The sequence below is a fragment of the Podarcis gaigeae genome (assembly GCF_964106915.1).
Source record: "Podarcis gaigeae genome assembly, chromosome: 3".
In the NCBI taxonomy this organism is placed as follows: Eukaryota; Metazoa; Chordata; class Lepidosauria; order Squamata; family Lacertidae; genus Podarcis; species Podarcis gaigeae.
The window spans coordinates 82,920,836-82,948,303 of NC_139680.1; the positions used below are offsets into that span (position 1 = coordinate 82,920,836).

General features: G+C 41.9%; 1 protein-coding gene across 12 annotated transcripts in view; it reads right to left on the reverse strand.

Annotated features, from left to right (window-relative positions):
• The window catches only part of LOC310841350 (zinc finger protein 318-like), a 41,424-nt gene extending 20,141 nt beyond the window's left edge, over positions 1–21,283 (reverse strand). For 3 of the 12 annotated variants that reach the window (XR_014562503.1, XR_014562504.1, XR_014562505.1), the window contains exons 1-6: positions 20,856–21,266; positions 18,400–18,614; positions 14,058–14,610; positions 9,877–11,286; positions 8,539–8,638; positions 7,979–8,251 (exon numbers count right to left, since the gene is read on the reverse strand). Coding sequence is in view for 6 of the 12 variants with exons in the window: in XM_083732250.1 (XP_083588376.1) it covers positions 8,004–8,251; positions 8,539–8,638; positions 9,877–11,286; positions 14,058–14,610; positions 18,400–18,614; positions 20,856–21,059 (2,730 nt within the window). In the remaining 6 variants the exon portion in view is untranslated. Of the gene's footprint in view, positions 1–814; positions 4,172–7,978; positions 8,252–8,538; positions 8,639–9,876; positions 11,287–14,057; positions 14,611–18,399; positions 18,615–20,855 lie in introns of those variants that run through there. The other 9 variants (XR_014562501.1, XR_014562502.1, XM_083732255.1 and 6 more) reach the window with 8 other exon arrangements.
• Positions 21,284–27,468: the final 6,185 nt, after the last annotated feature.

A 27,468-nucleotide genomic window follows, 5' to 3' on the forward strand; every position in this document is an offset into this window, starting at 1 on the left:
GGGAGTTTCCCTAACTCTCCCCACCTCCAAGTCAATTTGCGGGGGGGGGGGGGCAAAGGGAAGGCAGGGCAACTTATTGCACCAGCAGGAACCTTGCACTGTCTCCTGCTAGCTACATAGTTGAATTAGAACTACATGGTTGAATGTCCTCCTCAAAGGAGTCCATTCTTCTGCCGTAGGACTATAGCTTTGTCAGTCTTCCTGGATCTCACAGTTCTTGCACGGATCACTGCCCTCCAGAAAGACAGTTCAGCCTGCTTCAGAACTGAGCCAGACTTGGCTTGACCAGTTTGCTTCCATTCTGTTCCATGGCTCTCCTGTAGACCCTATGTTCACAGCAAAAATTATTCCCCTCAAATGTGAACTGAACAACTCAGCACCTTCCAAAACAAGTTAACACCATGGGTGGACAAACAACCATTGGCCAAGTGCAGAAACCTACCCAAGATTTTGGAGCTGAATTGCTACTAGATTGGTACTCCATTCCAGCCTCATAAAGATTCAGAAAGTGTGTATCAGACTCAAAGTCTACAGTAATTTTGCAACATCCTTCCATTATCTTTTGCATCTTGCCTCTGACTCTATTGATTAACTAAAAGTCAAACACCTCTGGGCATATCTCCTTCCAAAGCTCACTCATCTAGCAAAAATTGGATTCAGCAGCATGTTAATGTGAAATCTCCTACCATATTTGATGCACCTCCTGAGTAAAACCATGCTTTTACTAAACACATATTCCAAGAGTCTCATGTATTAGGATTAAATCATGTTATCAATGCATGTTGGCAGATTTACTCAATGACTCACACAGGTCTTTTCCAAGACAGAAATGATGTTTATTGAGCACACCAAAACAAAATATATACATCCATTACAGAAATGAGGAATAGCTCAGCAAATCATGTGCCTGCCAACATATTCATTATCAAGGAGAGGATCAAGAAACCAATGTCCCCTCCTTTGAGACCTCTTAAACGCATGTAACACTTTAACTAAATATCCAATGACACATCAGAAAGTGGCAACATGCTATTGTTGTTTTTTCATCGGTGTCCCCTCGCTTTTTGTGTAACATCCAGCCTGATCGAGAACTCAAAGGGTTTGCTACAAAGAGGACTGTAAAAGCAAGAGGGATTTCCCCTTGCTGCGATACCTCTGGCTGCCTGCTTCTCTGGAGGTAGCTGAGCAATCCAGCTTTGCTCTTGCTCCACCACAGCCCAAGGAGGTGTGACTAAGTCAGGACCCAATTAGGGGGCAGCACACACAAGAACTAGAGAAAGCTGAGGTTTCACAGCAAGTACAGGGTTGGTTGGGGGCATCAGTTAGAAGCACCTCTCTGCCATGCAAATGGCTGTGTCCTGATGACTTCTGATTGGCTAATGTTGCCAATCACAAGGAAACTCTGGGTGAGGGATGAATGTCCTCTCAGGCTATTTTCAATGGAAATTGCTAAAAGCTCATTCTCCAAGAGAAGGAATTGCTTGAAAAAACTGTGAGCTACAGATCAAGGTGGGACCTAGCAGCACAGTGATTGCTGACTGGATGCATGCATATGCACCTTGCAGCTGACTGGCCAGTAGAGCTAGAGACTGAAAATCAACTCCAGTGAGACTGATCATCATGGTCGATGCTGGGGACAGGGTAAAGACGTAGGAAGTTCTGGGTTTATTTAAATGACTTGTTTCTTTTCCGTTTGAGCAACATAAGAAAAGATATAAAGACCCACACCCTCACCAGAGCACAGTCTCATTTCAAAGTAATTCAGTATCATGTAAATATTTCCCGTCAAATAAAAGTGTTCTTCCATAAATCTTCATGAGCTGTAGGTGGTCTGTAGTCATGTTCTGTTGTCAAAGCATACAAAAAAACCAAAACCATGTTGTATATTTGATTTAGCATTGTTCCTCAGGTCTTGAAGTTGTTGTTGCCTTTTCTATTAAAATTAAGTCCCAAGCTTGCATAAACCACACTTCAAACAGGTCAGCATTTGAAGTTCTCCAGTGTGTAGCAATGGTAAGCTGTGCTGCCACGATAAGGCAGATAAGAAGATCCATTTGAGTAAGATTCTGGGCATCCGCAGCAAAAATGGAGAGAAGAGCAATCTTGGGGTCCAAAATAATCACCTTTAGAAGTGCCTTCATCCTAGATCGCCAGAAAATAGAAGCCCTTCTTTTGGTTGTTTGAGAATATGGGCACTGACCTCTCTTACTTATTTGAGTATGGACTCTCAAAAAAAATTAGAACCTGAACTCCTTCTTTGAATTGCTAGTAGCTCTCTTCTCTCAATCACATTTCTCCAATCCATTCTGTCTCCTATACCTTCAAACACCTAGGAACCCATGCACAACTGCTACCCCCAAAACTGAACATTTAGCCCTCCAGATGATGTTGAACTACAACTTTCATAATCTCTGATCATTGCCCATGCTGGCTGGGGATGATGGCAAGGCTAACGTCATCTGGAAGGCTACAAATTTCACATCCATGGGTTACATCTCAATTACCAAGCACACCATATGTTTCAGTCTTCTATCTGTTCTACATATACTTGCTAGAATCATTTATGACTATGGTACTTTAAACTCTGCAGTTTCCATTTACACACTCTAATTATTAAACTGTTTCACTCTGTAATTACAAAACCCTTTCCCAGTACTTTTATCTAAACGTATAATGGCATCGGAGAAATGAGAGAATGCTGCAGGAGCCCAAAGCACATTTGGCAAGGGGTCAAGCAATCATTGCCTAACACCACCATCTGGAGTCAGTTCCAACTCAAGAGGGCCTAACCAGAAGGCTGCCATGGTTGAAAGCCCCTGAAACATCAATGGTGTTTTGAGACAAGACATTGTGCAATGTTTTCCTCTGTTTCCTGTGGTTTTTTCATGGCATCCACACCATCTTGTCATCCTTTTGCAAACATCCCACGATGTTTCTTCCTTTCATCCATAACTTTATGTATGGATGCCTCTTTGCTCTTTTACCCTTTACGATTATTTGGCTATGGTTTTGATTTGGGTAAATGACAATTCCAGAAAGCTATCCTTTAATCACAGCTCTTCTCTTCTGCTCTCACCTGATCACACTATCTATGCAATTTTGTTTCTTTCCATTACTGCCAGGCATGTTACTACTTTTATAATGTTGCAGAGGTCTCTTTACTAAAGACCTTTGCACAGTGTATATGGACAAATTTCTGCAGCTCTATTATTTATTTTTTGAAAAATTGCAATTTAAGGTTTCCAGCAATTCTGTTAGTACTTTATAATGAATGACCATAATAAATGTTCCAACTTTTAGTAAAAGGAGGTATTTGCCAGTTACATTGTGTGCATGTGTCATTGTACAGAAGACATAGGCTGTTTTTCAATCACACAATACAAATTATTGTGATTAGAAATGAAGTACAGTCGGAAAAGGAGAACTGACTGTGGCCAATCAGAATGTCAAAGTTCTGAAATACCAGCATTCCAATTTTTAATTTTTTTTAAGCACATGCAGGTCTATGAAATACATGCATTCGTGGTCAGGAAACACATGAGTGTAAAAGGGAAGTGATAGATATGATGGATGTGGTGCAAAGTGTGAATTGTTTTGCTCCAAACACATCTTGGCATGATCCACTCACTGGTATAGACTGGAAATAGAGTGATCAAATAAAATGAACACAAAAGTTTGACATGGTATGGATGGTAACTTTTAGTTCCACAGTCTCAAAAGGAAAAACAATGTCCTTGTTCACAAAAAGCCTTGCCTCTGGAAGCACATCAATATAATCAACAGGGTCACACTTCCTCATCTTTCAGCAAATCCAAGTTAAGAATTGGAGTATAAAACCAAATACTTTCAGTTCATAAAAGAAAAATCTCCATTCTACTGTATCAAATGCTCTTTCTCCACTGCTTTTTCTATAAGTACTTTTTATTGGTTTTCATATACATATAACAAAATATAACTAGACAAATAAACATAATCATAACACCCCTCCCCGAAGTCTCTCCAGATATCTGGTAAGTATTCATGTCCCTATACTGTTTGTCCCTCTTTTCATTTTTCTGCAGGATTCTCTGATGTTATTCTTCCAGGGTTGCAGGGCAGCATCTGTCCGTAAGGAGGTCATCTTCTCCAACTGAAGTATCCAACTATCAAGAAGTATACATGGTCACAACATCTAGATTTGTAATGATGAAGCAGATAACATATTTTGTAGACCCCTTTCACTAGTACACACAGGTCCCACTATTGGAACACTTGTTATCAAAAATTTCAGTTATACCCAAACTGCTGATTAAGATATCTGAACAGCTGGAGCTTGCCCACTTCCTTACTTGTTCATGCTCTGCTTGTTGCCAGCAGCCATTTTAAGCAGAAACCATGGAGGGACGGAGAGAGATCAGACAAATCAGGGAGCAAGAGAGATTGAACAAATCAGCTTTTCTTTTGTTTGGTTTTGCTGATTGGCTGTGGCAGTTTCAGGCATAAACCAGGGAGGGATTGAGATTGGACAAATCACAAATTAAAAATGTTCCCATAGGAAGTAATGGAAATCACCAGCTTTCTCATATGAATGCTGACCTAACAAATTATTTTCTTGATCAGAGGAAGGCATTGCACTGGGAAAGCAGGACCTGCGTGTATATGAAATGCATGGCCATCAGATGGCATAAAAGGCATCTGTTTTTTACTTTACTTTCAGTATAGGTTATTTTCTCAGCTATAGCTAATCTCCAAACATTTTTTTACTATAGGTCTACTCTCCACCGCTTCCATTGGCCTGGCAGGTAAGTAGAAACAGAAGCTAAATGGATTTTTAAAAGCTTGTTCCTCAGCTGTTCCAGTTGCCTGCTCTCTTGTCTTCTGAGCTGCTCCTCTAGGCATGCTGAGCCTGGCAGCAGTACACCTGTTGCCAGAAGAAGCCAGTTTCCTTGGTGGACATTGACAGTATCCAACTGGCACGTTTCAAATAGTTACACATTGTATGCACAGGAAACCATGTGTTAAAGTCTTAATTGTGCTAGATAAAGTGGGAAACAGATGCCTATAAGAGTAACTCACTGTCAAGATATGGATTTTTCTGTGGCCAGGTTGTTACAGATCAGCAGAAAAACCAGAGTGTACACAAAATCCTCTATAAAATGAATCTTTTAAAAAACACAAATCTATACATAATTTTTAGGATTGCAAAAATCACTATGCACAATAATTTGTTTTAGAAAATTTCAGTTGTTGGCTAAGCAAGTGTTAAAATAGATCATTTTACAATTGTATCTTTCTGATTATATAATGTAGCAATCTGAGCAATCTATACATGTACTTCTAATTATACATTTAGAGTCCTAGAATGCACAATGGCAGAACCATTAACAGCTGAAATGATTATAAAAGGCTTTCTGTACCAAACATGTTGATATAATACAGATTTGCTGACTGCAAAATCCAATCCTTTTTGTTGGTATATTTATGATGCTTGTTTATATTTTAAGCATTTTTACCCCGATATTCAGCCATAAAAAGCTTCTAGAATGTTTATTTTTACTAACAGCACAATAGGACTGCAGCCCCAAACACCTTAATGAGAATGGTAAGGTAAAGGACCCCTGGATAGTTAAGTCCAGTCAAAGGTGACTATGGGGTTGCAGCGCTCATCTCACTTCAAGCCGAGGGAGTCGGCATTTGTTCACAGACAGCTTTCCAGGTCATGTGGCCAGCATGATTAAACTACTTCTGGCGCAACAGAACACCATGATGGAAGCCAGAGCGCATGGAACCACTATTTACCTTCCCGTCGCAGCAGTACCTATTTATCTACTAGTACTGGTGTGCTTTCAAACTGCTATGTTGGCAGAAGCTGGGATAGAGCAATGGGAGCTCATTCTGTCAGGCGGATTCAAACCGCTGACCTTCTGATCAGCAAGCCCAAAAGGATCAGTGGTTTAGACCACAGCGCCACTCATAATTAACAATTGTTTGAATACTTGGAATGGCTGCAACAGTCACATTTTATTGCTTTTGTCTCCTATGATGCGAATTCCTTGTAACAATGTGAATGATGTCTCACTGTCACTTGGTTCTCATAACACTTGTAAAACTGGGCTTTGCAATAAGACTTCTCTTAATCTGTCTTTTGCATTCTGTTAATGTTAAATGATCAGTTTGTTATTAGTCAGTTCTTGAATATCCAAAGGGCAACTGAAACACAAACCAATGGAGTTTCAATGTTTTTCTTTTAAAGAATCCCTTTCCCAACTTCTTTATTGATATATGAGAATGGTCTAAATGTTCTAGTACTGCTATGTACAATTATATATCATTACCATTTATATTATAGTAACTATTGTACTTGAAACTGTTATGATAATTTCCATCCTACCCATAATCCTGCTGGTCGATTCTCTCCTCGTCCCCTGGATCAGCCCCCCCCCCATGCACACAGAAACAGAGAGAAAATGTGTGCACACATATACATTGCTAATTTGAGTAAAAGTCCAATTTAGTAGAATTAATATGAGCCTTAAGCACTGAAGAGGTCAAAGAGGAAATGGGAAAGAAGGTGACAGAATTACATCTGGGTTGACAAGTCTTTCTGAGATCTTTCAGTGGTGGGGACATAATTGGATAAAGGTTTACAGCAGAGGGCTTTTTCTATTTAAAGTATTTGCTGCTATAGCAAAGCCAGAGCAAAGCAAAGCAGTGCTGGTACTCTGAATCCTCTATGGGGCTATACCACCCTACATTTAAGTTACAACTTATAATCCTTCTAAGTGCACTGGAGGGAAGGGTGAAGTACGGAGCCATGTTTTCTCTTCACAATGTTTACTGAAGGATGCTACATCATAACATAACATCCTTTCTGAGATGCATATAAGGTGATAGAGAGAAGAGTTGGGATGGAAGGATCTATCAATTTTGGTTCTTTGTTCCCATTTTTCTAATCTGAAATGCAGTTTCTACAAAGATTTGCTATTAAAATAATAATAATAATAATAATAATAATAATAATAATAATAATAATTATTCAGCACTTTAGTGTGCATTTCTTCTAATTAAGAGATTTTTGTATGCAGTTCTGACTAATGGACACATTTTTGCAATTTCCTCTAATATCACGTGTACGCTATTTTTACTAATATCTTAATTTTTATGCACTTTCCCCCAACAGAGGCATTTTTTAAATATATGCATTTGGTTGTTTGGCTGGAGAACTGCATTGCAAAATTTGGGTATGGGTGAAATTTAAAGGATGGCTGTGTTTCAGTTTTCATATTGTTTTGGAAAGTGAGAATTTGATACGATTCTGCATTCAATGAGAACTGATCAAATTTCTCTCCTATCCCCTAGTCAAGTTTTTTATGTTGTGAACAACGCTGAGATCTATAGATTTAGGGCAATATGCAAATTTAATGAACAAAACAAAACAAAACGCCACTATTGATTTGCTACAACAGTAAAAGCTATTTATAAAAAGGGGTGGTGCGGGGGAGAGAACTCTCTGCTGCTACCTTTTACATGTGAAAGTCTCCTACCTCTGAAAGGCTTCTGAGTTTTGACAGCCCAGTGCTGGGAGTGAAAAAAGTTTCTCCCATCATTGCAGTCTGACAACAGAGCTGTGAAGGGGGGGGGGACTGTAGATAATGATTTAGGATTAACCTTGAGCGGCTTAGAAAATTTAGAGATATCTTACCTTCTATTTCCGTGAATTTGGTAGAGTTGTCATATTGTATCAGCATTTAATTTATACCAAAGCCCAAGAGACAAAACTTCTTAACAACTATTTTACTTTCCTTTAGACATAAAACAGTAATTCACAACATAGGACTCATAAAATAGGAAGTTAATTGAAGACTTCCTGGTTTGTTTATTGGCTTATACAAAGGGAGAAGCAAAGGGGATACATGCATGGGCAAAAGACTAATTTATATCCAGACTAATTAAGTAATTATTATCTGAACTCCCTTGGTGAGTGCACCTGTTATTTTACCTGGATTGAGTTGCAAGTTATCTCCTCATTTTTTTCCATTTTCTGACTTGTCTTTTTCTGATGAGTCTTTATTTTCAGAAGGCTGCTTCCAGGCTTTCTTAAAAATGTTAATCCCCAAGATCAGAGCTACCTTATCAAGCTCAGATTGCTTTTTCTCTGCCGCATCATAATGCATCTGCAGCTGAGCAACTTCCTTTGCTATCTTCTCTCGTAGTTGGTTCACTTCCACCAGCAAGGGATCTTTTGCCTTACGCATCTTGCGCATCATCTCCCCTAAGCCAGTCAAAGTGGTAGAGTGGAAAGCATAAGAAAATCATTAATACATGCAAAATTATTTTGGGTAATCAATTATAAGGTACCATTTTGGTATACCCAAAAGACAGAAGCAGGGTTTGCATTACTGTATGAAGAACTGACAGTTACTTGCAATGATTTGGGTTGCACCCTAATTAATTCCCTGTTTAGGATAATACCCTGAGATAAAAACAAATTATGCAATGTCCAGCATCACCACTTTAGAGGATAGTAGGGGGAAAGAAAGAATAACATGAGTGCAGTACCTTCCTGTTTTGTAAGTCTGTTTAACTCAACTGTCAGATAATGCAGTTTCTTCTGTCGTGCCTCTTGTTCAGCCTTCAATTTCCCTCTTTCCTCCAATACCTAGAAAGGTTTGTGAAGGGAAGGTATTAAAAATCCCCCTTTCATGGATTACAACCCAACTAAAACTACAACAATCATTGAAAGTAAATATTTTCATCTTATGCTTGCTAACTCAGCCTGTGATTCATTGCACCCAGCTCCTAACATACTAAATGCCACTAAACATGAAACATACTAAAACTTACTAAAGCTTAAAAGCATGCAGGTCCTGCTTTCTGAACAAAATGCGTTCCCAGGAAATCATTTGTTAGGCGTATGTTCACATAATGAGCTTATGATTTCCATTATTTCCTATGGGAACACTTCTATTTCGTAATTTGTTTGATCTCTCCCCCTCCCTCCCTGGTTTCTGCCCAAAAGGGCTGCTGCTGACCAGCAAAACATGAAGTAGGCAAACTCCATCTGCTTGGGTATCTGAATTTGCTGCTTGTGTAGTGAGGTTTGGGTATAATTCTTCGTGTTTGGCTGAGATTTCAGTTACCAAGTGTTCCAATAGCAGGACCTGCATGTAGATTGTATCCTTAAAGAGAGACTGTTTAAGACCTTAGGGTGAAGGGCAGGTAATAAACAACAACAACAATTAACAAGGTGTGTCTTGCCACAGTACCATAAAAACAGCCATTAGATAGCTCAAGACATTAGAGGTACATCCTGTTCAAAAAAACTATACGTAATCCAATGTCAAATAAAAAGTGCAGAAAAAAGTTAAAATAAAATTGTATGTGCTTTGAACTTCTGTAAAACGGCAGACCTTAAATCCAAGAATATAATCTTAAATAAGGACTCAATTCTGCACTTGGTTTCATATTTCATTGTGTTAGGAAAAGATGTGCAGTAGAAAAAGTATTACAGTGGTACCTTGGGTTAAGAACTTAATTCGTTCCGGAGGTCCGTTCTTAACCTGAAACTGCTCTTAACCTGAGGTACCACTTTAGCTAATGGGGCCTCCCGCTGCCGCACAATTTATGTTCTCATCCTGAAGCAAAGTTCTTAACCCGAGGTACTATTTCTGGGTTAGCGGAGTCTGTAACCTGAAGTCTGTAACCTGAAGTGTCTGTAACCCGAGGTACCACTGTATATATTTTTAAAGTACAGTATAAGGCATTCAGAAGTAAGTCTATAAGGATACTATCCACTTCTCAATAGCAGCAACTACATTGCTGCTATGTGGAAAAGGAAATGTGGTAGAAGGGGGGGGGGGAGAAAGATACATCTGCTTGTAAGCTAAACATTCTCACCTTTTGTTTCTGAACAGCTCGATTTCTATCATCAGGTATTTTTTCCTTAGCGCCTTTGGGGGTAGGCTGAGGGAGCAATTTGGAATGAGGAGCAGAGAAAGGGGTTTGAACAATCATAGATGTCTTTCTTTTGATATCACAAGTCCTTCGTGTTGTGGAAATTGTCTGAATAACTCTGACGTTGGAAACTGAATGATTTGGTGGCACTGTTGGAGTACCATACTCAGGTGCATTTGGAAATTCAGGAGCAGCCTGCTGGGGAGGAGCATACGGGGCCCAGCCAGAAGCTGCATAAGTGAAATACTGTCCATATGGATTATAGCCAGGAGGGGGCATTGTGGGAGGTGGATAGTTTTGTGGCAGGTGAGTTGCACCGAATGGTAAATAGAATGGAACACTATACTGGGGATATGTGGGAGCAGGAAACATATGAGGAAGGCAAGGTGGGGCAGATGGAATTGGAGATGCCATGGGAACAGCTTGCTCTTGTGGGAAATGATAATCTTGCCTTACAATTTTGCTTTCAGTGTGCTTAGAATGTGAAGCAGGAGACATCTCTTTAGATGGTGGGAAATAATCAGGAGAGGGAGAGTGGTTCCACCTTGACTCTGGAGAATGAGTGTCACTTTTACTGCAGTGCCTTTCCTTAGACTCCCTAGATTCTTTCCTAGGTTTATGAGAAGCCACTGAACGACGATCAGGAGAACGAGGTGCTTTCTTCCCATGGAGGCGTTCCTGAGTGCGGGCAGCAAGCTTACCAATTTCAGCCACCCCAATGTCAAGACCAATAGTTTTGAGCAAGTCATAAATTTTCTCATGCTCTGGTCTGGATTCTTCTAAAGTGTCTGATTTTACAGACAGACTAGCAGGAGGAGAGTTTATTTTCTTCCTTCCATGTTCTTTATCACCACTCAATGTTATCCTTTGAATAAAAATTGAGTCATCCCCATTATCACCATAAAGAAACTTCTCTTCAGCCTCAACATCATCAAGGAGGCTGTTCCTTCTCTTTTCTTGAGTGCTGGTAGAATCTGCTTTCCTACTCAGAATGTGTGAAAAGCCATTCCCATCCTGGCTGGCTCTTTCATGGGGAAGCAAGAAGTAACTGTGCTGGTCTTCATGCTCTGATGTGGACTCATGACACTCTCTCTGATTCAAAAAGCTCCCAAAATTCTGTTTATAATGGGAAATGTTTTGTTTTTGGCCAGAATGCAGCTTCCAATTATGCACATTGCCTTCAGATGTTGTATTTGCAGGTTCTAGATCTGCATTTTTATTGAACTGTTTGAGGAATTTCACCTCCTCAGTTGAAAAAGGAGCAATGCTGTTGGTTCTCTGGGGAAAAGGAGGATCATCTGAAAGAAGAGGGGGCTCTTTGAGAGAGGCAGAACTGCTAGAAAAGACTTCAGGCTAAAAAGAAAGAAATTGCCATTTGTTACTACATTTTGCAAGGAGGCTAATCACTTTCCCAATCTATTAAGACAGACATAACTTTAATATAAAGGGTTTATAGTCAGTAGTTCATAACACTAACAAAAACTGTAAGACAAAGATAAAAATGGAATTGAAAGAGACAAAATAGTTCCTAAATACCACACTGTTACATCTGCATAAGATGGCCATTTTGATTAGGGATGGGCCATACTTTAAGAATGTGAGAACAGTCTGCTGGATCCAGCCAGTGGCCCACCTAGCCCAGAATCCTGTTCTCATAGTGGCCAACTAGAAGCCCAAGGGAAGCCCACAAGCAAGAGCTGAGAGCAACAGCCCTCTGCCCACCTGCAGTTTCCAGCAACTGGTATTCTGAAGCATACCACCTTCAACACAACAGTGAAGGCAGAGCATATCCATCAGGGTTAGCAGCCACTGATAGCCATAACCTCTGTGAATTTGCCAGGCTCTTTTAAAGCCACCCAAGTAAGCGGCTATTACTGCCTCTTGCGGGCAGGAATTCCACAGTTAAACTATGTGCAGTGTGAAGAAGTACTTCCTTTTGTCTGTCTTGAATCTTCCAACATTCAGCTTCCTTGGATGTCCAAAAGTTCTAGTATTATGAGAAAGAGAAAACTTTTCTCTAGCTCCTTTCACCATGCTCTGCATAATTTTATACACTTTTGTCATGTCACTTTCACTGCCGACAATCAACACTCCTGCCTGATCGTCTTTAATAGGGCACTGGAAGAGAAAGTGACCGATTATCCCCCACTAAAGGCCAACCCTGGCTTGCAACACTGATCTAATGAGCTATAAAACTGCCAGTACAGCGAGGTAAGATTTGTCAGCTTGATACCTTGGTAATAGCTGTGCAATTCTTGCCCCTACTCAAGCCAAGCCTCGTTCACAGTGAGGGCAATGAGAGGGCTTTGTTTGCCCTGAATAACACTGTCATTTAGACAAAGCTGAGGGCTATGCAGTACCCTGAGAATCATTCTGCGATGCCTGATTTGCTGAGATTGCACAGTAATAAATAATAGAGAAGAAAAACCATGTAAAATGAGTAACTGAGGAGCAACCCAGTGGCTGTGGACAGGGACAAACATATGTAAAACAATACCTTTGGAGATTTGAAATCAACATTTTCCACCAAACCCAAAGTGTTTTTGCACCAAAACATTCACAAGCAAGCATTATGTGCACCTCTGGTTATGGCAGCTACAAAAAGATAATTCCCACAGGCATATTGTTACTATCATCAGAAACGAACTGATTTTTTCATATGATGAAACCCTGAGATAGAGAGAGCAGGATGCCAAAAAGGTACTTGCCACATCATAGTTGGCACGGTTTTGAAAAGCATTATTTATTTACAGTATTTAGTATTGGAACCACCTGCCAAGGTGCTCTCTCTCCACAGCTACACAACAGAAAAACAATCCAGTCATGATGGTATGAAATGTCACCTGTTCAGAGCATTCCATACCAGTTTGAGAGAATGTTTGCAGTCCAATCCAACTAGGTAATTCTAGTATTAAGATTCTTGTATTAGGTTCAAGCAGGTTAAAAAAATGCACAACATGGTAAATGTACTGCATAAATTGCCAACTCTTCAATTTCAGCCTACACAGAGATGTGAATAATAGTACCCTTATTTTGTTTGCATTCAACCCATTGCAAGTGCCATTAAATGGTTCAAAACAAATCCTAGATGTGCCATTCCAAAAACCACCTTAATTTGGTGGTCTTGACTATTCTGATTTTTCTACTGTAGAGGTAAAAAACCCCATCATGTCCAGATTAATAATAACAACAATAACAATAATAATTTATTATTTGTATCTCAGCCACTCTGGGCATCTTCCAGCATATATATATAAACATAGTAAAAAATTAAACCTAAAAAGCTTTCCTATACAGGGCTGCCTTCAGATGTGAAGGTGTTAAAACATTTCTGGCACCTTGCCGCAGGTTCTATCTATAGGAGAAAAACATTACACATATACAAGTGGGAGGCTCTTCTGTGTGATAGCATCACAGCTACAGAAGGTACTGCCAAGGATAGTGAATCTGGTGCTCGAACCAGGTAAAAATGTTTTTGTCTCCCAGCCACTGCAAATTGTTATATTATCTAGCTGAATAGTTCTGCCATTCTCAACTTTATTGTATTCTCAGTTGTTTTAGATTGTAGTACAGGTGGTGATCACCTTGCACCTGTCTACCTGACATGTGACCACCAAGACATGCGCTGCTTTCAGCTTTGGAAGGGAGCAAAATGGGCTTACTCACAATTGCTGACATGCACAATTACCTGGAAAGCAACCCCCACACTAACAGGGAATCGCCTGTATTTAAATTCCTATGTATACTACCTGGAAATCTGTTACTGGAAAGCTTAAGGTTTTTTTAAATAAGTAAGGATTTTGATTGTGTGTGAATTTTAAAGCTATATGAATAAGCTGAATGAAAACTTTTGAAAGGTAGAATTGTTCATGAAGTGGGATGCTCTAAATACCAAAACTAGTAAAATGTCCTCATTCCAAGAAAAAGGGGATCCAATATGCTGATTATTCTACAAGTTATACCAAACAAACTCCACAACTGTGAGGGAAGCCTGGATATTATTCTGAGGATATTTGTTCCAGAATTAACAGAGATTAAGTTAAATAATAAAATTTAAGATTCAATAAAAGAGCAGTAAAAAGTGTAAAGGACAGTTTAACCAGAGAGAGAAATACATGCCAAACCTGCACCGAAGGATCATCCTTGTGTTTCTTCAGAATAGATTTTTTGGGCATTGCTGTTATTTCATTAGGTCTATAAATATATTTATGTTCAGGGTCTTGACTGCAATTTCTGCTCAGCTCCTCCTCTTTGCTTTTTCTCCCAGCATATTCAAGTACACGTAAATCCACATCGTGAAATGGCAGGCTTGGGCTCTTACTAGGATCTTGTTTGCAGAAGTTCCACGTCCCAGACAAGAAATCCTCAGGCTCTATGTCTATCTTAAGCAGTCTGTCATCTCTGTCATGTTTAGGAAGTTCTAGGTCTTGCCCTGTGTCCTCTGATGGCTTCCCAAGTAGCATTCTATACCTTTCCGTTTCCCTTGGGAGATATTGTAGATGGTTATAGCTGGTGCTATAGTCTGATTGATGGAGGAAATCGTCTCTAAAGCGATAATCCTCATCTTGTCCTGTATTGAAAGGTGAAGAAGGAGTTTCCTTGCTCAAGGAATACCGCTCAATGCTTTGAGGGCGTGGAAGGCCACTGCTAAATATTGGACCATCAGCCAAGTCATCCCTAATAAGAGAGGTACAGAACAAAATCAGCAACATGGAATAACCCCCCCCCCGAACTCCAGCTGGCATAAAGTGCCCTTTGTATGACAACTCAATACTTCTTGCCTTGAACCCAAGATGGCTGGTTCTGAAGATTTTATATACTCAGCATTAATTTCACCCCTTGACAGTCCAAACTATGCTGCAGTGAGCGAAAGAATTCATTTCAGAAGTCTTGTTATTTATGAGTATAGGAGACATGCAACAGGAACAGAAGGAACAGAAGCCCAAACTTGAGAGCACTCAGGTTCTAGTTTGTCTATTTATCTTACACAGAAGGCCTGCATACTTCAATTATTTTATGGTGGATTTGAACAACACACATTTAGGGTTGTGTTTAGCTTTTTTAGATGGTCTCATAAAAAAAAAAGAACACAAATGTCTTGCTGGCTATCTAGGGGGAAAGTAAGCAACATAACATTTTGGTATGTTTTACAGTAGTAGAATTCCCCCTTTCATCAGCAACAATGTTGTAGTTCCAAATTCAGCAAAGTTTCTCACACTCCACTCCTCAAATAATTTCCCTCATATACTGTTTTCTGCATGTTACTTTAGCAACAAAACAAAACAAAACAAAACAAAAACCCCTCAGAATTACTACTGAAAATAACTTCCATGCATGTTTTTAAATGAGGATTGCTGAAAGCATTGAACCTAAATACATGTGTTCATCACACTCAGCCTGCTGAACACTTTCCCAAGAATAATTGTGAAGAGATCTTCATGCACCTAACATGTCAAAAACAGTATGAAGCAAAATATCAAAATATGGAAGACAACTTCCTTATCAGTTCAAAGCAGTGTTCAAAATTAGCCAGGCACCAGGCGCATTTTGCCCCTGGCTTTTGACCACTTGCAACCAAGTGAAGATGCCTGGGCACCAGGATGGCACCCGACATCACCATCTGGGGATCATTGGATCTGGACTGTTTTCACACACTAATATCCCACTAATACCCTGTACAATTTTATCAGTTACATTTTATCTGCACAATCGGAATGAATTTCTGGAACCAAATTGCTTTTTCTGTGCAGCCTGAGCAGGAACAGTCACCATTAAGAAAAAGAGGTAAATTTAGGTCAATATATATGTATGTGGACTATCCCTGGATCAAGTGACTTTTCTTCTTCCCGTTCTCAAAGCTAGCTCAAGGTAGTCAGAAGTTTAACTCAGAATCAATCATGGACAGTCCATCATTTGAAAACTAAGACTGGAGCTGTCCTGCCCCAAAATGGAAACTAGGCATTCCATTTTGACGACAGCAACCTTGGTTTAAGGAACCATTTGGAAACCTAGCATATATATCTAATTTTCTAATACTGCAGGAGAATAAGATCTATAATGGGAAACTGGATTCAACTGAAAAAAATTGTCCATCAAGACACAGACCTATACCAGCTCAAGCTATTATAAGCCCTTAAAAAGGGGGGGGGGGTTCATAGGATCAAGCTATCAGTTGAAAAAAAGTTATACCGGTAATTTGCATTGTTCTTATCACCATGATAGAGTTAAAATCACTTTAACAGTACCCTGTTAGCAGAGACACTGAGCAATGTGCCCAGCAATAAAATACTGGCCAAAGTTTATTGAACAAACCAAACTCCAGCACAGGGCTGTCTTAAGCATATGCGACGCAGGGGTGCAAAGATCCGCCCGGCGCCCCCCACAAAGTTGCCCAGAGTTGTTAACCTTTTTTGTGGGGAATCCCAAAGTTGCTGACCTTTTTAAAGGAAAGGTTCCCCAGAGTTGTCAGGCACCCGGTTGGCAAAAAGAGGTGAAGCCGCTCACTCTCTTTCTCTCTCTCTCTCAGGAAGCTGCCACCAGCGTACTTCGAGTCCCAAAGTCGGACCAAAGTGGAGAAACGCACAGGAAAGGTGAGCGGCGGCAACCCTTTGGCCCACCTGTCCCTTCTACCACCCAGGGCAGCATGAGGAGGGGCTGCTTGCCTGCTGCTGCTGCTTCCAGCGTCAGAGGAGTGAAGGGACACCGCTAAAGCCGAGGCGGGAAAGGCGTGCTGAGGAGAATGCTGCTTGCCGCCTTTTCTGTCGCTGCTGTTGCCACCGTCTCTTGTCCTCCTCCTCGCTGGGCGCGTGTCTGTCTGCTTGCCCACCCACCTGCTTGCTTGCTCTCTGGCTCCCGGAAGAGCCCACTGCAGCGCTCCGACCGACGGGCGGGCTCTTCCCGGACTCAACTCTCAAGCCCCCGACTCTCAGCCTGGCGCCCCTGAGAGCCTGGCACCTGGATGCCCTGCACCCCTAGCGCCTATGGGTAAGACAGCCCTGCCCAGCTGAAAGAAAGAAGTTTTGCCTTTCGACAGGCCTTGTTGACAGCAGTCTTAGATTCAATGAAACAGTCACAAGAAAATTCACTCACAGCTAGACAGCTTAACAAAACAGCTACTACCTCAGTAAAGATCATGCCACCCGCCCTGGTCGCAACTTACCCCCTCTTGTCCAGATGACTTACAGACAACATAATTAACCCTTAAATTACACACTGAATTATCTCTGCTGTTATACTTCCATATTCTACATACTAACAGCAAATTAATAATGGATCTTCTGTAGCCAAAATGACCACCCAAACATTAAGAGGTGGCTATATTTTGGCTCAGGGAAATCCCAAGATTTGCAGATGCACAAAAAATATTTTCAAAAACTCTAAGGAGAGACATAAGGAAATAACCAGCCCAAGGAAAACTGAGTAAGCTCTGTCAACATGGAATATTGGGTGAGTGTTGGGGGCAAAAGCACAGGACACTGGTGGGGAGCGAAGAGGAATGGAATGGAATAACTGAGAGAACCCTGATCAGCAGCACTCTACGTGGCAACATTTTCTTGTAGGTCCAATTTGGGTTTTCCTTATTCTAGTGTTGATATAGCTTTAACACTTTCACACTGAACAATGAAACTTCCCCGTTGCTTCTACTTCTAGAAGTGGCTCTAGAAGTAAACGCAATGGGGAAGTTTCATTATTCAGTGTGAAAGTGTTTTACAACTTCTGTCATTCATGCAATTATCTTTCCTAAATATAGCCTTTTTCATGTACATGTCTGTGTATATAACCCTATTCTAAATAGAAACCTGCTGTTGGGGATCTGAAGAAGAAATTTCACCCCTAAAAATGGATTAGAAAAACAGGATGTTTGGGCAGTGAAAGCAAATTATAATATAGATCTTCACACAGTTTCTGTACCTGCAGGAACATGTGAGTTTAAAATAGCAGCTAAATTGTCATGAGGTAACAAGAAATTTACTAAAAGGGTGTTTCATCATTTTGTTTTTCAACTGGGGTTCATTTTTAGAAAAGAAGCTGTTTCAGTTCCACATCTACTCTCACGGCTTCCTCAGAATCTACTGAAGACAAAACTGTCAGAAAAATTCAAAGAAGTAGATGTAAAAACTAATGATTTCAATCAAACAAAAGGTTTTCAAAACTGAGCTATGTACTTTTTATCCATCTCCATCCTGCTCTTATTTATAAAAAGACTGTATGAAATTAAACGGAGACATGTTTTCAATACCTCTCTTTAATTCCTAATATTTTAAATCCATACCAAGGGAGGTATTAAAAATATGTCAATAAGAGAGCTAAATATGTCTGTCCTATATGTGAGATTCCCAACATATCCTATACATTTCCCACAATGTCTTACAATCAGCTTGTGGGGTTTTATATTACCCATGGGACAAGTACCAAGAAAGATAACCAAGGTTAATTATGAGAGACTGGCCTTCAGAGAAGCCTTACCTGTTCCCATCACTCAAACTTGGAGAGCGTTTGTCTGGAGAGTGAGAGTGCTTGCCCGGAGAGTGAGAGCGCTTGCCCGGAGAGTGAGAGTGCTTGCCCGGAGAGTGAGAGCGCTTGCCCGGAGAGTGAGAGCGCTTGCCCGGAGAGTGAGAGCGCTTGCCCGGAGAGTGAGAGCGCTTGCCCGGAGAGTGAGAGCGCTTGCCTGGAGAGCGTCTCTACAATTAAAATAACAAGACATGAGAATTCTTACGGCCAAGTAAGTTACTATGGGGCAGGGGGTTCATGATGCTATTTAAGAAATAAGCCAATATTAATGCAGTATGCAAATTTTACTACAATTGATGTGGATTTGAAAAACACTACATGCATCTAATGTTTATGTGCAGTGAAGACATCTGATAATATGTACACCAACAATGTAATGAGACAATGCAGCTAAATTGACAATTGTACCATTTAGAAGAATAACAAGCCTTATTGCCAGTGACATAAACCACCAAAAAACCACTGTCCACCCCCATTTTTCACAGAAAAGTGGTCAATTCTAGGAATGGGTTGTTTCTTAAAATTAATTAGTAATGGAACAGGGGGATAGCCCATCAGTCGAATAGGGCACTTCCAAGTTCTAATAGACATTTTTAGATAGGTGAACTTATCTCTTGGAAGCATTTATCTCCTCACTCTGCTTCCTCCTGCTATCTAGATAATCAAATCTCAGTTTATTAAGCCAAGATATGTGCAGAGTCACAAATCCACATGCAGCTTGCTCAGCTCCCTGTTCCCAAAGCCAGGCATCAAAACTAACAGCAGTGTACTGTTACATCCAAACACTGGCTTCCAAACAAGACAGGAACTGGAAGCAAATTTTATTTCAATGGCTTCATTTTCTAGCCTCCTTGGAAGCCATTGACTAGCTTTCCAATTATTTGTTAACAGAATAACTATGGTTAACTGGTTTCCTGGCATGTTTCCCACTTGAACAAAGGGGGCAGGGGACCAAAGAGATTGCATGCGGGTTCAGTAAATTGATGCATATCTCAGCTCATTAATCATCCAAATGAAGCCTCTTTTCTTCTTCATCTCTCCCCCAGCCTTTAAGATCTTGAAGTATTTGGTTATTGACAAATATGAAAAGTGAAGCACAATCACTTCCAAAGGCTAATCTTCTCTGAAATTCAGTTTGATCCTAACCATGACTATCCATTAGCTGTGTTGATTTTGGTTGAAATAATTTTCAAGTAATCCAACCATTAGCTGTGTTGATTTTGGTTGAAATAATTTTCAAGTAATCCAACCAGGTTTTAGGCGCCCAATATGCCTACTTTTCAAATTCATTCAACAATCCACAAACCTTTGGTAAAAATAAACCTAAGCTCCTCCTCACCACAAGCCAAGTCTACAGGTATTGCCTTAACCTGTTATGTGTATTTTGTGTGCGGGCAAAAATCATCGGCCACTTTCCTTCGTGTAGAAATGAAGGAATGAAAGGAGCGTGCAGCTCAACCTGAGACGGGCCTACTCAGAAGTCTTACTAAATCCAAGGTGATTTCCTATCAGATGTAGGATACACAGGGCTGTTGCACATTTTATGTTTCTCTACTTTGAGGCAAAGCTTCCCCTCCAGCTGTCATTAAGCCTTTTGACCTCCTTCACATCACCACAGAGCCAAGGCTGGGATCGCAGGTAAGATTGCTTAGGGGTGCTCAAGGTTGCTGGGCGCATGCCCAGAAATGTGGGCCATGATGTTATATATAACTAAGTTGGGGGCAGCAAAAAGGCTGGCTATTCCAGTAAGTGGCAGTTAGGTGCGAGAGATGGGGGATGCTCCTTGGGGAAGGTACAGTGGTACCTCGGGTTAAGTACTTAATTCGTTCCGGAGTTCCGTACTTAACCTGAAACTGTTCTTAACCTGAAGCACCACTTTAGGTTGGGGCCTCCTGCTGCCGCTGCGCCGCCACAGCACGATTTCTGTTCTCATCCTGAAGCAAAGTTCTTAACCTGAAGCACTATTTCTGGGTTAGCAGAATCTGTAACCTGAAGTGTATGTAACCTGAAGCATATGTACAGTACCACTGTACTGAGGCAAGCGGGCGGCCGTTACCCCTGGACGCTGGGGAGGTGGAAGAAGAGTTTGGATTTGATATCCCGCTTTATCATTACCCTAAGGAGTCTCAAAGCGGCTAACATTCTCCTTTCCCTTCCTCCCCCACAACAAACACTCTGTGAGGTGAGTGGGGCTGAGAGACTTCAGAGAAGTCTGACTAGCCCAAGGTCACCCAGCAGCTGCATGTGGAGGAGCGGGGAAGTGAACCCGGTTCACCAGATTACAAGTCCACCGCTCTTAACCACTACACCACACTGGCTCTCGGAGGCGTCTTAAATTCGCTGAGGCCGGGCCAATTCCCCAACCCGCAACCCCCTCAGCCTCCGCCACCGCCGCCACGGGCAGAGCGTACCCGACTACTGCGGCGCGAAGGCGGCGACCGGCGCGAAGAGCGTCCGCTGGAGGGCGAGCGGTGCCGGTGGCGGCTCCGCGGAGACCGGGAGCGCGAGCGCGAGCGGTGCGAGCTGCGGCCTCGAGCCGAACTGGAGCTGGATCCGCTGGCTTTGGACCGGCTGGAAGACGGCTTGCTCGAACGGCTGCTGCTGGAGCGGTGCATCACGACAAGAGCAGCGCCTCCACCGCCGCCAAGGCCGCTCTCGCCAGCTCCCTTTCCAGCCCCCACCCCCCGCTCTGCGCACGCATCAACTGCCCCCGCTCCTCGCGCGCGCACGTAGCACCGGACGCAAACGCTGCTTAATCGGGGCTGGGTGGGCGGGCTAGGAAGACGCTTCCTTCCGACGTCCTTACAAAATGGCGGCGGCGGAACTCGAGTCACGTGGCCTTTGAGCCTGCCCGGGGATGTAAGGCATCCTCCCAGACGCTAGAGGCCGCTGGGGGGGGGGCAAAAATATATCAGTGAGCTCCGTCCGGCCTGGTAACTCAGAATTCGTAGAGAGAGAAAACTGTAGAGCAATATACCCCGAGTTTCCCGTTCTCCTTTTGATGTGTTCGGTTTTCAGCAGTGGTCTGCGAGAATTTCAGCTGATTCAGAACCCGGGCTTCCTCTGGCTCTCGTGTCATTTGATCACTGATCTGTATATAGGCGGATTTCTGAGGAAAGGCCCAAGAAAGCAGGGGGCTTGCAATGTTTAGTTGGCTGACCAAAAAAGGCTTTCCCCCTAATTTTCCTCAGATGTAAAATAATAAAAATCGTAATGAAAACTAAATTGATGTAAATAATCAAACGGAAAGTATCATTTTAAAATGACAATAAGGGGGGGGGTGACTCTTCTAATCCGATTATAGGATTATAATTATAGGATTATAGTGGCTCAGAATATTTGTCCATTTAGTTTACCGTTGTCTACTCTGACAGACAGCACCTCCCGGGGTCTTGGACAGAGATATTTCACGTTGCCTGCTAGATTTCTGCTTGAGATCCTAGAAAGATGCTGCCCCACCAGCTCTGACTCATTGTCATTGTACATTGATTAAAACCAAGGGACATAGCTTTTTGTTCCCCTTGTTCTTATTCATATGCTGATTTAAGATTTGACTGATTAAAATTCATATTATTAACCAACTGCTGTTTTAAACCTTTTCATTGTGCTGTTCTAATGGTCTTATTTTTAATGGATGGTTTCGTGGGAGCCAATTGAAACTAAATCCTTCGAAGACAGAGGTCCTATGGCTAGGTCGGGATGGCATGAGGATGAGGGACCAACTCCCTTCTCTTGCGGAGGCCCAATTAGTACCATTGCCTTCCGTTAAGAGTTTGGGTGTAATCCTTGATGCCTCCCTTTCCATGGAGGCGCAGGTTACAGCAACAGCCAAGGCGACATTTTTCCACCTTCGCCGCATCAAGCAGTTGGTCCCTTACCTTTCCCGCCCCGACCTGGCCACAGTGATCCATGCGACGGTCATCTCCAGGCTTGATGCCTCCCTTTCCATGGAGGCGCAGGTTACAGCAACAGCCAAGGCGACATTTTTCCACCTTCGCCGCATCAAGCAGTTGGTCCCTTACCTTTCCCGCCCCGACCTGGCCACAGTGATCCATGCGACGGTCATCTCCAGGCTTGACTACTGTAATTCGCTCTATGCGGGGCTGCCCTTGAAGCTGTCCCAGAAACTCCAGCGGGTACAGAATGCTGCAGCGAGGCTCCTCACGGGGTCTCTGCCATGGCAGCATATTCACCCAGTGCTTTTCAAGCTGCACTGGCTCCCGGTGGAGTACAGGGTCAGATTTAAGGTGCTGCTTTTGACCTTTAAAGCCCTTCACGGCCTAGGACCCTCGTACCTACGGGACCGCCTCTCCTGGTATGCCCCACGGAGAGCCTCAAGGTCCATAAATAATAACACCCTAGTGGTCCCAGGCCCTAAAGAAGTTAGATTGGCTTCAACCAGAGCCAGGGCCTTTCCAACTCTGGCTCCGGCCTGGTGGAACGCTCTGCCTCATGAGACCAGGGCCCTGCAGGATCTGATTTCTTTCCGCAGGGCCTGTAAGACAGAGTTGTTCCGCCTGGCCTTTGGCTTGGAGCCAATTTGATTCCCTCCCTCTCTCTCTCTTTCTTTTTTCCCCCTCCTCTTTCTTTCTTTTCCTTCTCCTGCGATGAGGCTACATTTTAATATTTTAATGTTCCATTATTTTAATGTTGTATTTTATTTTTGTTTTTAAGTTGTAATCATTCATCTTGTTTTTATTATTGCTTGTAAGCCGCTCTGAGCCCGGCCTTGGCTGGGGAGGGCGGGGTATAAATAAAATATTATTATTATTATTATTATTACATATTTTAATTGTGAATGTTTATTTTAGTGCCTTAATTAACTTGTTTTATTATATATTTTAATTATGTATCATTGGTTTTATACTTATAAACCAGTAAGAGGCCATCTTGGAAATGAAGTAGTATACAACTTAATAATAATATTTATATAATCAGATTCATAAAATAGTATTCACCAAACAATGTTGGAAGCCTAATTCCTTAATGTGTTTGTGTTTATTTCAGACATGATTTCCTAGCTGAATCGGAGTCTTTTGTATCTGGCAGAAATTTTGCAGTTGCAATTTTTGTAAACCTGTTCTTGTTCTAAACTGTCAGGATGATGTCAATCATGCTCGCTTTCAAAACTGAATATGCATATCTGTTTTGTTCGCTGTGCGTTTGACTAGGTGCTCCTTACATAATTACACACTCTGAGATTATTCAATTCATTGTCCCAAACTTTCATCAAGGTGTCATCGGTCCGGTTCATAATGTGAAAAGATCGTTTGAGTTGTGCATACTTTTGTGAGCTTCTCTGAGAGCAAGAGTAAACAAGAGAGGTAGGTACTAAATAAGAAATATAGTACACATTAGAAAGTTGCTAAGGGGCAGAAACTAATATGGAGAAGGGTCCATAGCTTGGTGGTAAGCACATGCTAGCAACCACTACTGCTCAAAGTAGATTAGCCTTTTCCAACCTGTCCTCCAGAGGTTTTGAACCTTAATTCCCATCAACCATACTCAGCATGCACTGGCTGGGGCTGATGCAATTGTAGTCCGAAACCTCTTGAAGTCATTAGCTAGGGAAGTCTGGAGTAGACATTACTAGGGTCCATGGACAAATGCTGGGCTAGATGGTTCAGCAGCTTCCTATGTTCCTGTACAGTTTTAAACTCTATTTAACTGAATGTTGTCTGCAAGTAGTGCAAAAGCTCCTACTGTATAGAGAAGTAGGATGAGATGAGTGTAGTTTAATTGTTGCAATTGTTGGCTCAGGAGTTACCCACCTTGAGCCGTTCTGATACGGCTAGATAAACAGAAAGAATTTAAAACATTATGGTACTCTTTTGGTTTGAGTCTGCCACTGCCATATTAAACTTGAAATACGTTGAACGGTTGAACCTATTCTCTGGACCATCTGTCCAGAAGGAATGCAAAGTGCAACTGAGGACATGAATTATGCAGGGTGGTACCCCTGATCTATTAACTTAAGCTGCAGTGCTGTCCAGTTTGATAGATGGGATTCAAGCTGACTGGCTGTACACAGGAATGCATCCTTGAAAAGTACATTTTCCTGGAATAACTAACTTTATAGAAGCCAAATATTAATATGAATTAACATAACTATGAAGACATTTAGACCTACACAAAGTCAGAACAAAACGCATCAGAAGCAGGGCTTGCAGTGACATGCAAGTACAAGATTTATGCCTCTGACAAAAGGATAGCTACTCCAGTGAAATGATGTTTGGAAGTAGTAATGCAGGAAGTTGGCTGACAACTCTTCTGCTGCATTCAAGCACACCTTGGCAATATGTTCAAGTGCTTTTTTGGCAGATTCTCCCTCTGTTGATTCTTTGTAACTCGTTGGAAGGAAATGGAACCCAAGCATGAAAGTATGGAACCCAAGTATGAAAGACACCAGTATTATAAACAGTGTAGTAGAGAAGTTTGAAATGGCCCTAGTTCAGTGGTAGAGCACATGTGTTGCATGCAAATGGTTTCAGATTCAATTTCTGCTCTTTCACATGCTGAAAGAAAGAACTAAAAGTGCACCACTCAACTAGCTGAGCACCAATGCAGCTTGCATGTACAAAGTTTCAACACATATGCAACATATTCTTAAGGGATAAAGCATGGATATATTGTGGAAAACAACAAGTTAATCTTACATATGGGAAACACTAGGAGAATTCACACTTGCGATAGGAAACATCGTAGATAAGAAATACTTGGCCTTTCAGATGTTGTTGGACTCCAGCTCCCATTAGCACTAGTCAGCTTGGTTAATGGTCAGGAATAATGGGAACTGTAGTCCAACAACATTGGAGGGTCACACATTCCCTGTACTTGTTTTACATTGTTGTGTGTCTGTGTGTATGCACACACACTTGTGACTGTGTGTATGCACACACTTGTGCAGATTGCAGTGTAAATAGGCAGAGAGACAGGAATCAGTAGGGGATGGAATTGTGTACAAACTGAAACCAATGGAGGTGCATTAGATCTGCTTGCAAAATCACCATCAGGAAGTACCCTTCAATGGAATGTTGGAAGTAATGTTTGGAATTCCACAATGTTTTTAAAGAGCAAGTAAGAGATTGTGTGTACGTAACCTGACATGTTCAGCAGTGGGTGTTGCAGAATAATCAGGGAAGCTGCTGTGCAGCTGGAATCTGGAAAGAGCTTGGCAGAAGTAGATTCATGCCACGCCTCATGTTGAAAAAGGTGGGACCTGTGAAGAGGGGTTTTCCTTTCTGGGTTGAGAATAGTATGTGTATGGAGAATGGTGGTGTTTGCATAAAGAAATAAAGAAATTAATATTTTCCTGTAACAAGATTATGATGCTTTTAAAAACATTACAATTTTGCCTTTCCCCCTTAAGAATCATCACTCTTCTGTCACCACTGCCTACTATTCCATGAACCCAGGACTCCTCTTTCCCCCCACCTTCCAAATGGATTTCTGGAAACATTGGATATCCATTTTGTCTGCAAGCTGTGCATCTCATCAGTTAATTTCCACAAAATATGCACTCTACAGGTAAAAATGGCTAGGAACATAGGAAGACCTTTGATGCATCAGGCCAAAAGCCTATCAAGTTCAGCACCTTGTTCTCACAGATACATACAGGAAGCCCACCAGCAAGACCGGCATGCAACAGCTCTTCTTGCTTTGTGTGTTACTTATTCTCTGACGCTAGCAAACAATGAAGCCCTACAGCAAACTGGCATATTCAAAGGATGCTTTGCTTGTTTGCTTTGTTGCACCCTCCCCTCTGCTCTGCCCCATCTACCGTCAGCTGTTTTTCTTCCCTTCTTCAGTCTCACTTTCTTTTCTGCCACTTCCTATGCTTGGAACAATCTCCCTTTGTTTGCTCCTTAACTCTGTACATTTACCCTCAAATCCCAATTTCAGAAATACTTGTTCTCAGCCTCCATATAAAGCCACTTCTTACATGCTTTGAGAGCAAAAGTAAGAACAATGGTACTGGGTGCAGATTGTAGCACCTTTGCTCAGGACCTCAGCTAGGGGCGAGGATAGTGCTAAGTCTCAAAGTGCTAAGTCTCAAAAAACCTGGGGAAGGGAGGGCAGGATTCCTAGGATGGATGACACTGCCTGATACAGCTTCTTTGCCTGTCCCCCATCTAGCAGAAGGAAAAGAAAGCATGCAAAAAGGTGGAGGCAATTTTGCAGGGTATGGACAGGTTACAGAAACCAGCTTTCTCTTGACGCAGTTTCAACTTCACCGTGTTACTTGATGCAATTCTCACTTGTGGCACTTCCAGGCTGTTGGTATTTCCAGGTGGGATTCAACGACATACTGGCAAATTCAGGTTGCACAGCTAGAGGTGATGTCGAGGTCTTGCACAACTATTTTCCTCAAAGGCTGGACTTTTTGCGATATGGAAAGTAACAGGGGAATAGACTAGAAAATGTGAGACAACACCTGCTTTGATGCCATGTCTTCTGACCTCCTTACAAACAAATCAGAAGGAATGCTCAATAAGCCGGTTGCCTGGGAGTGCCTTTGGTCATTCCCAAGCTTTTACTTTTCCCAGTGTGTGCAGCGGGGTCCCTGTCTCCAGCATCTTAGCACCACCCACTCAGAATGAAAGGGGGGCTTTTAAGCATATAGGAATACTGAAAACACAAGGTGTTTTGTTTTAAGAGAATGGCGTGCAAGTTTGGTTATGTACAATGGAACTTCATGGTAAACATGACTCCAAATCATTTGCCCATATATGTGCATAGAACACCCCCCCCCCGAAGATCTAGGTGTATAGATTGTTGCAATACGTCCCTAACTATTACTATTCTATATTTATAAAATTGTGTAATCTTAGGTTGTATAATCTGAGAAGGGGCGTGGCTGTGACTACCATGAAGGGACCCCACCTTTCTGAATTTGCTGCTCATGAGTAGGCGGCTTGGTCCGCAGGGCCTGAATAGCTGCTCTCCCCTCTGAATGAACCAAGCCCAGGCAGCACCAGGCAGCTGTTCATTCCGTACCATTTGTAACTGGGATCTTTCCTCGCT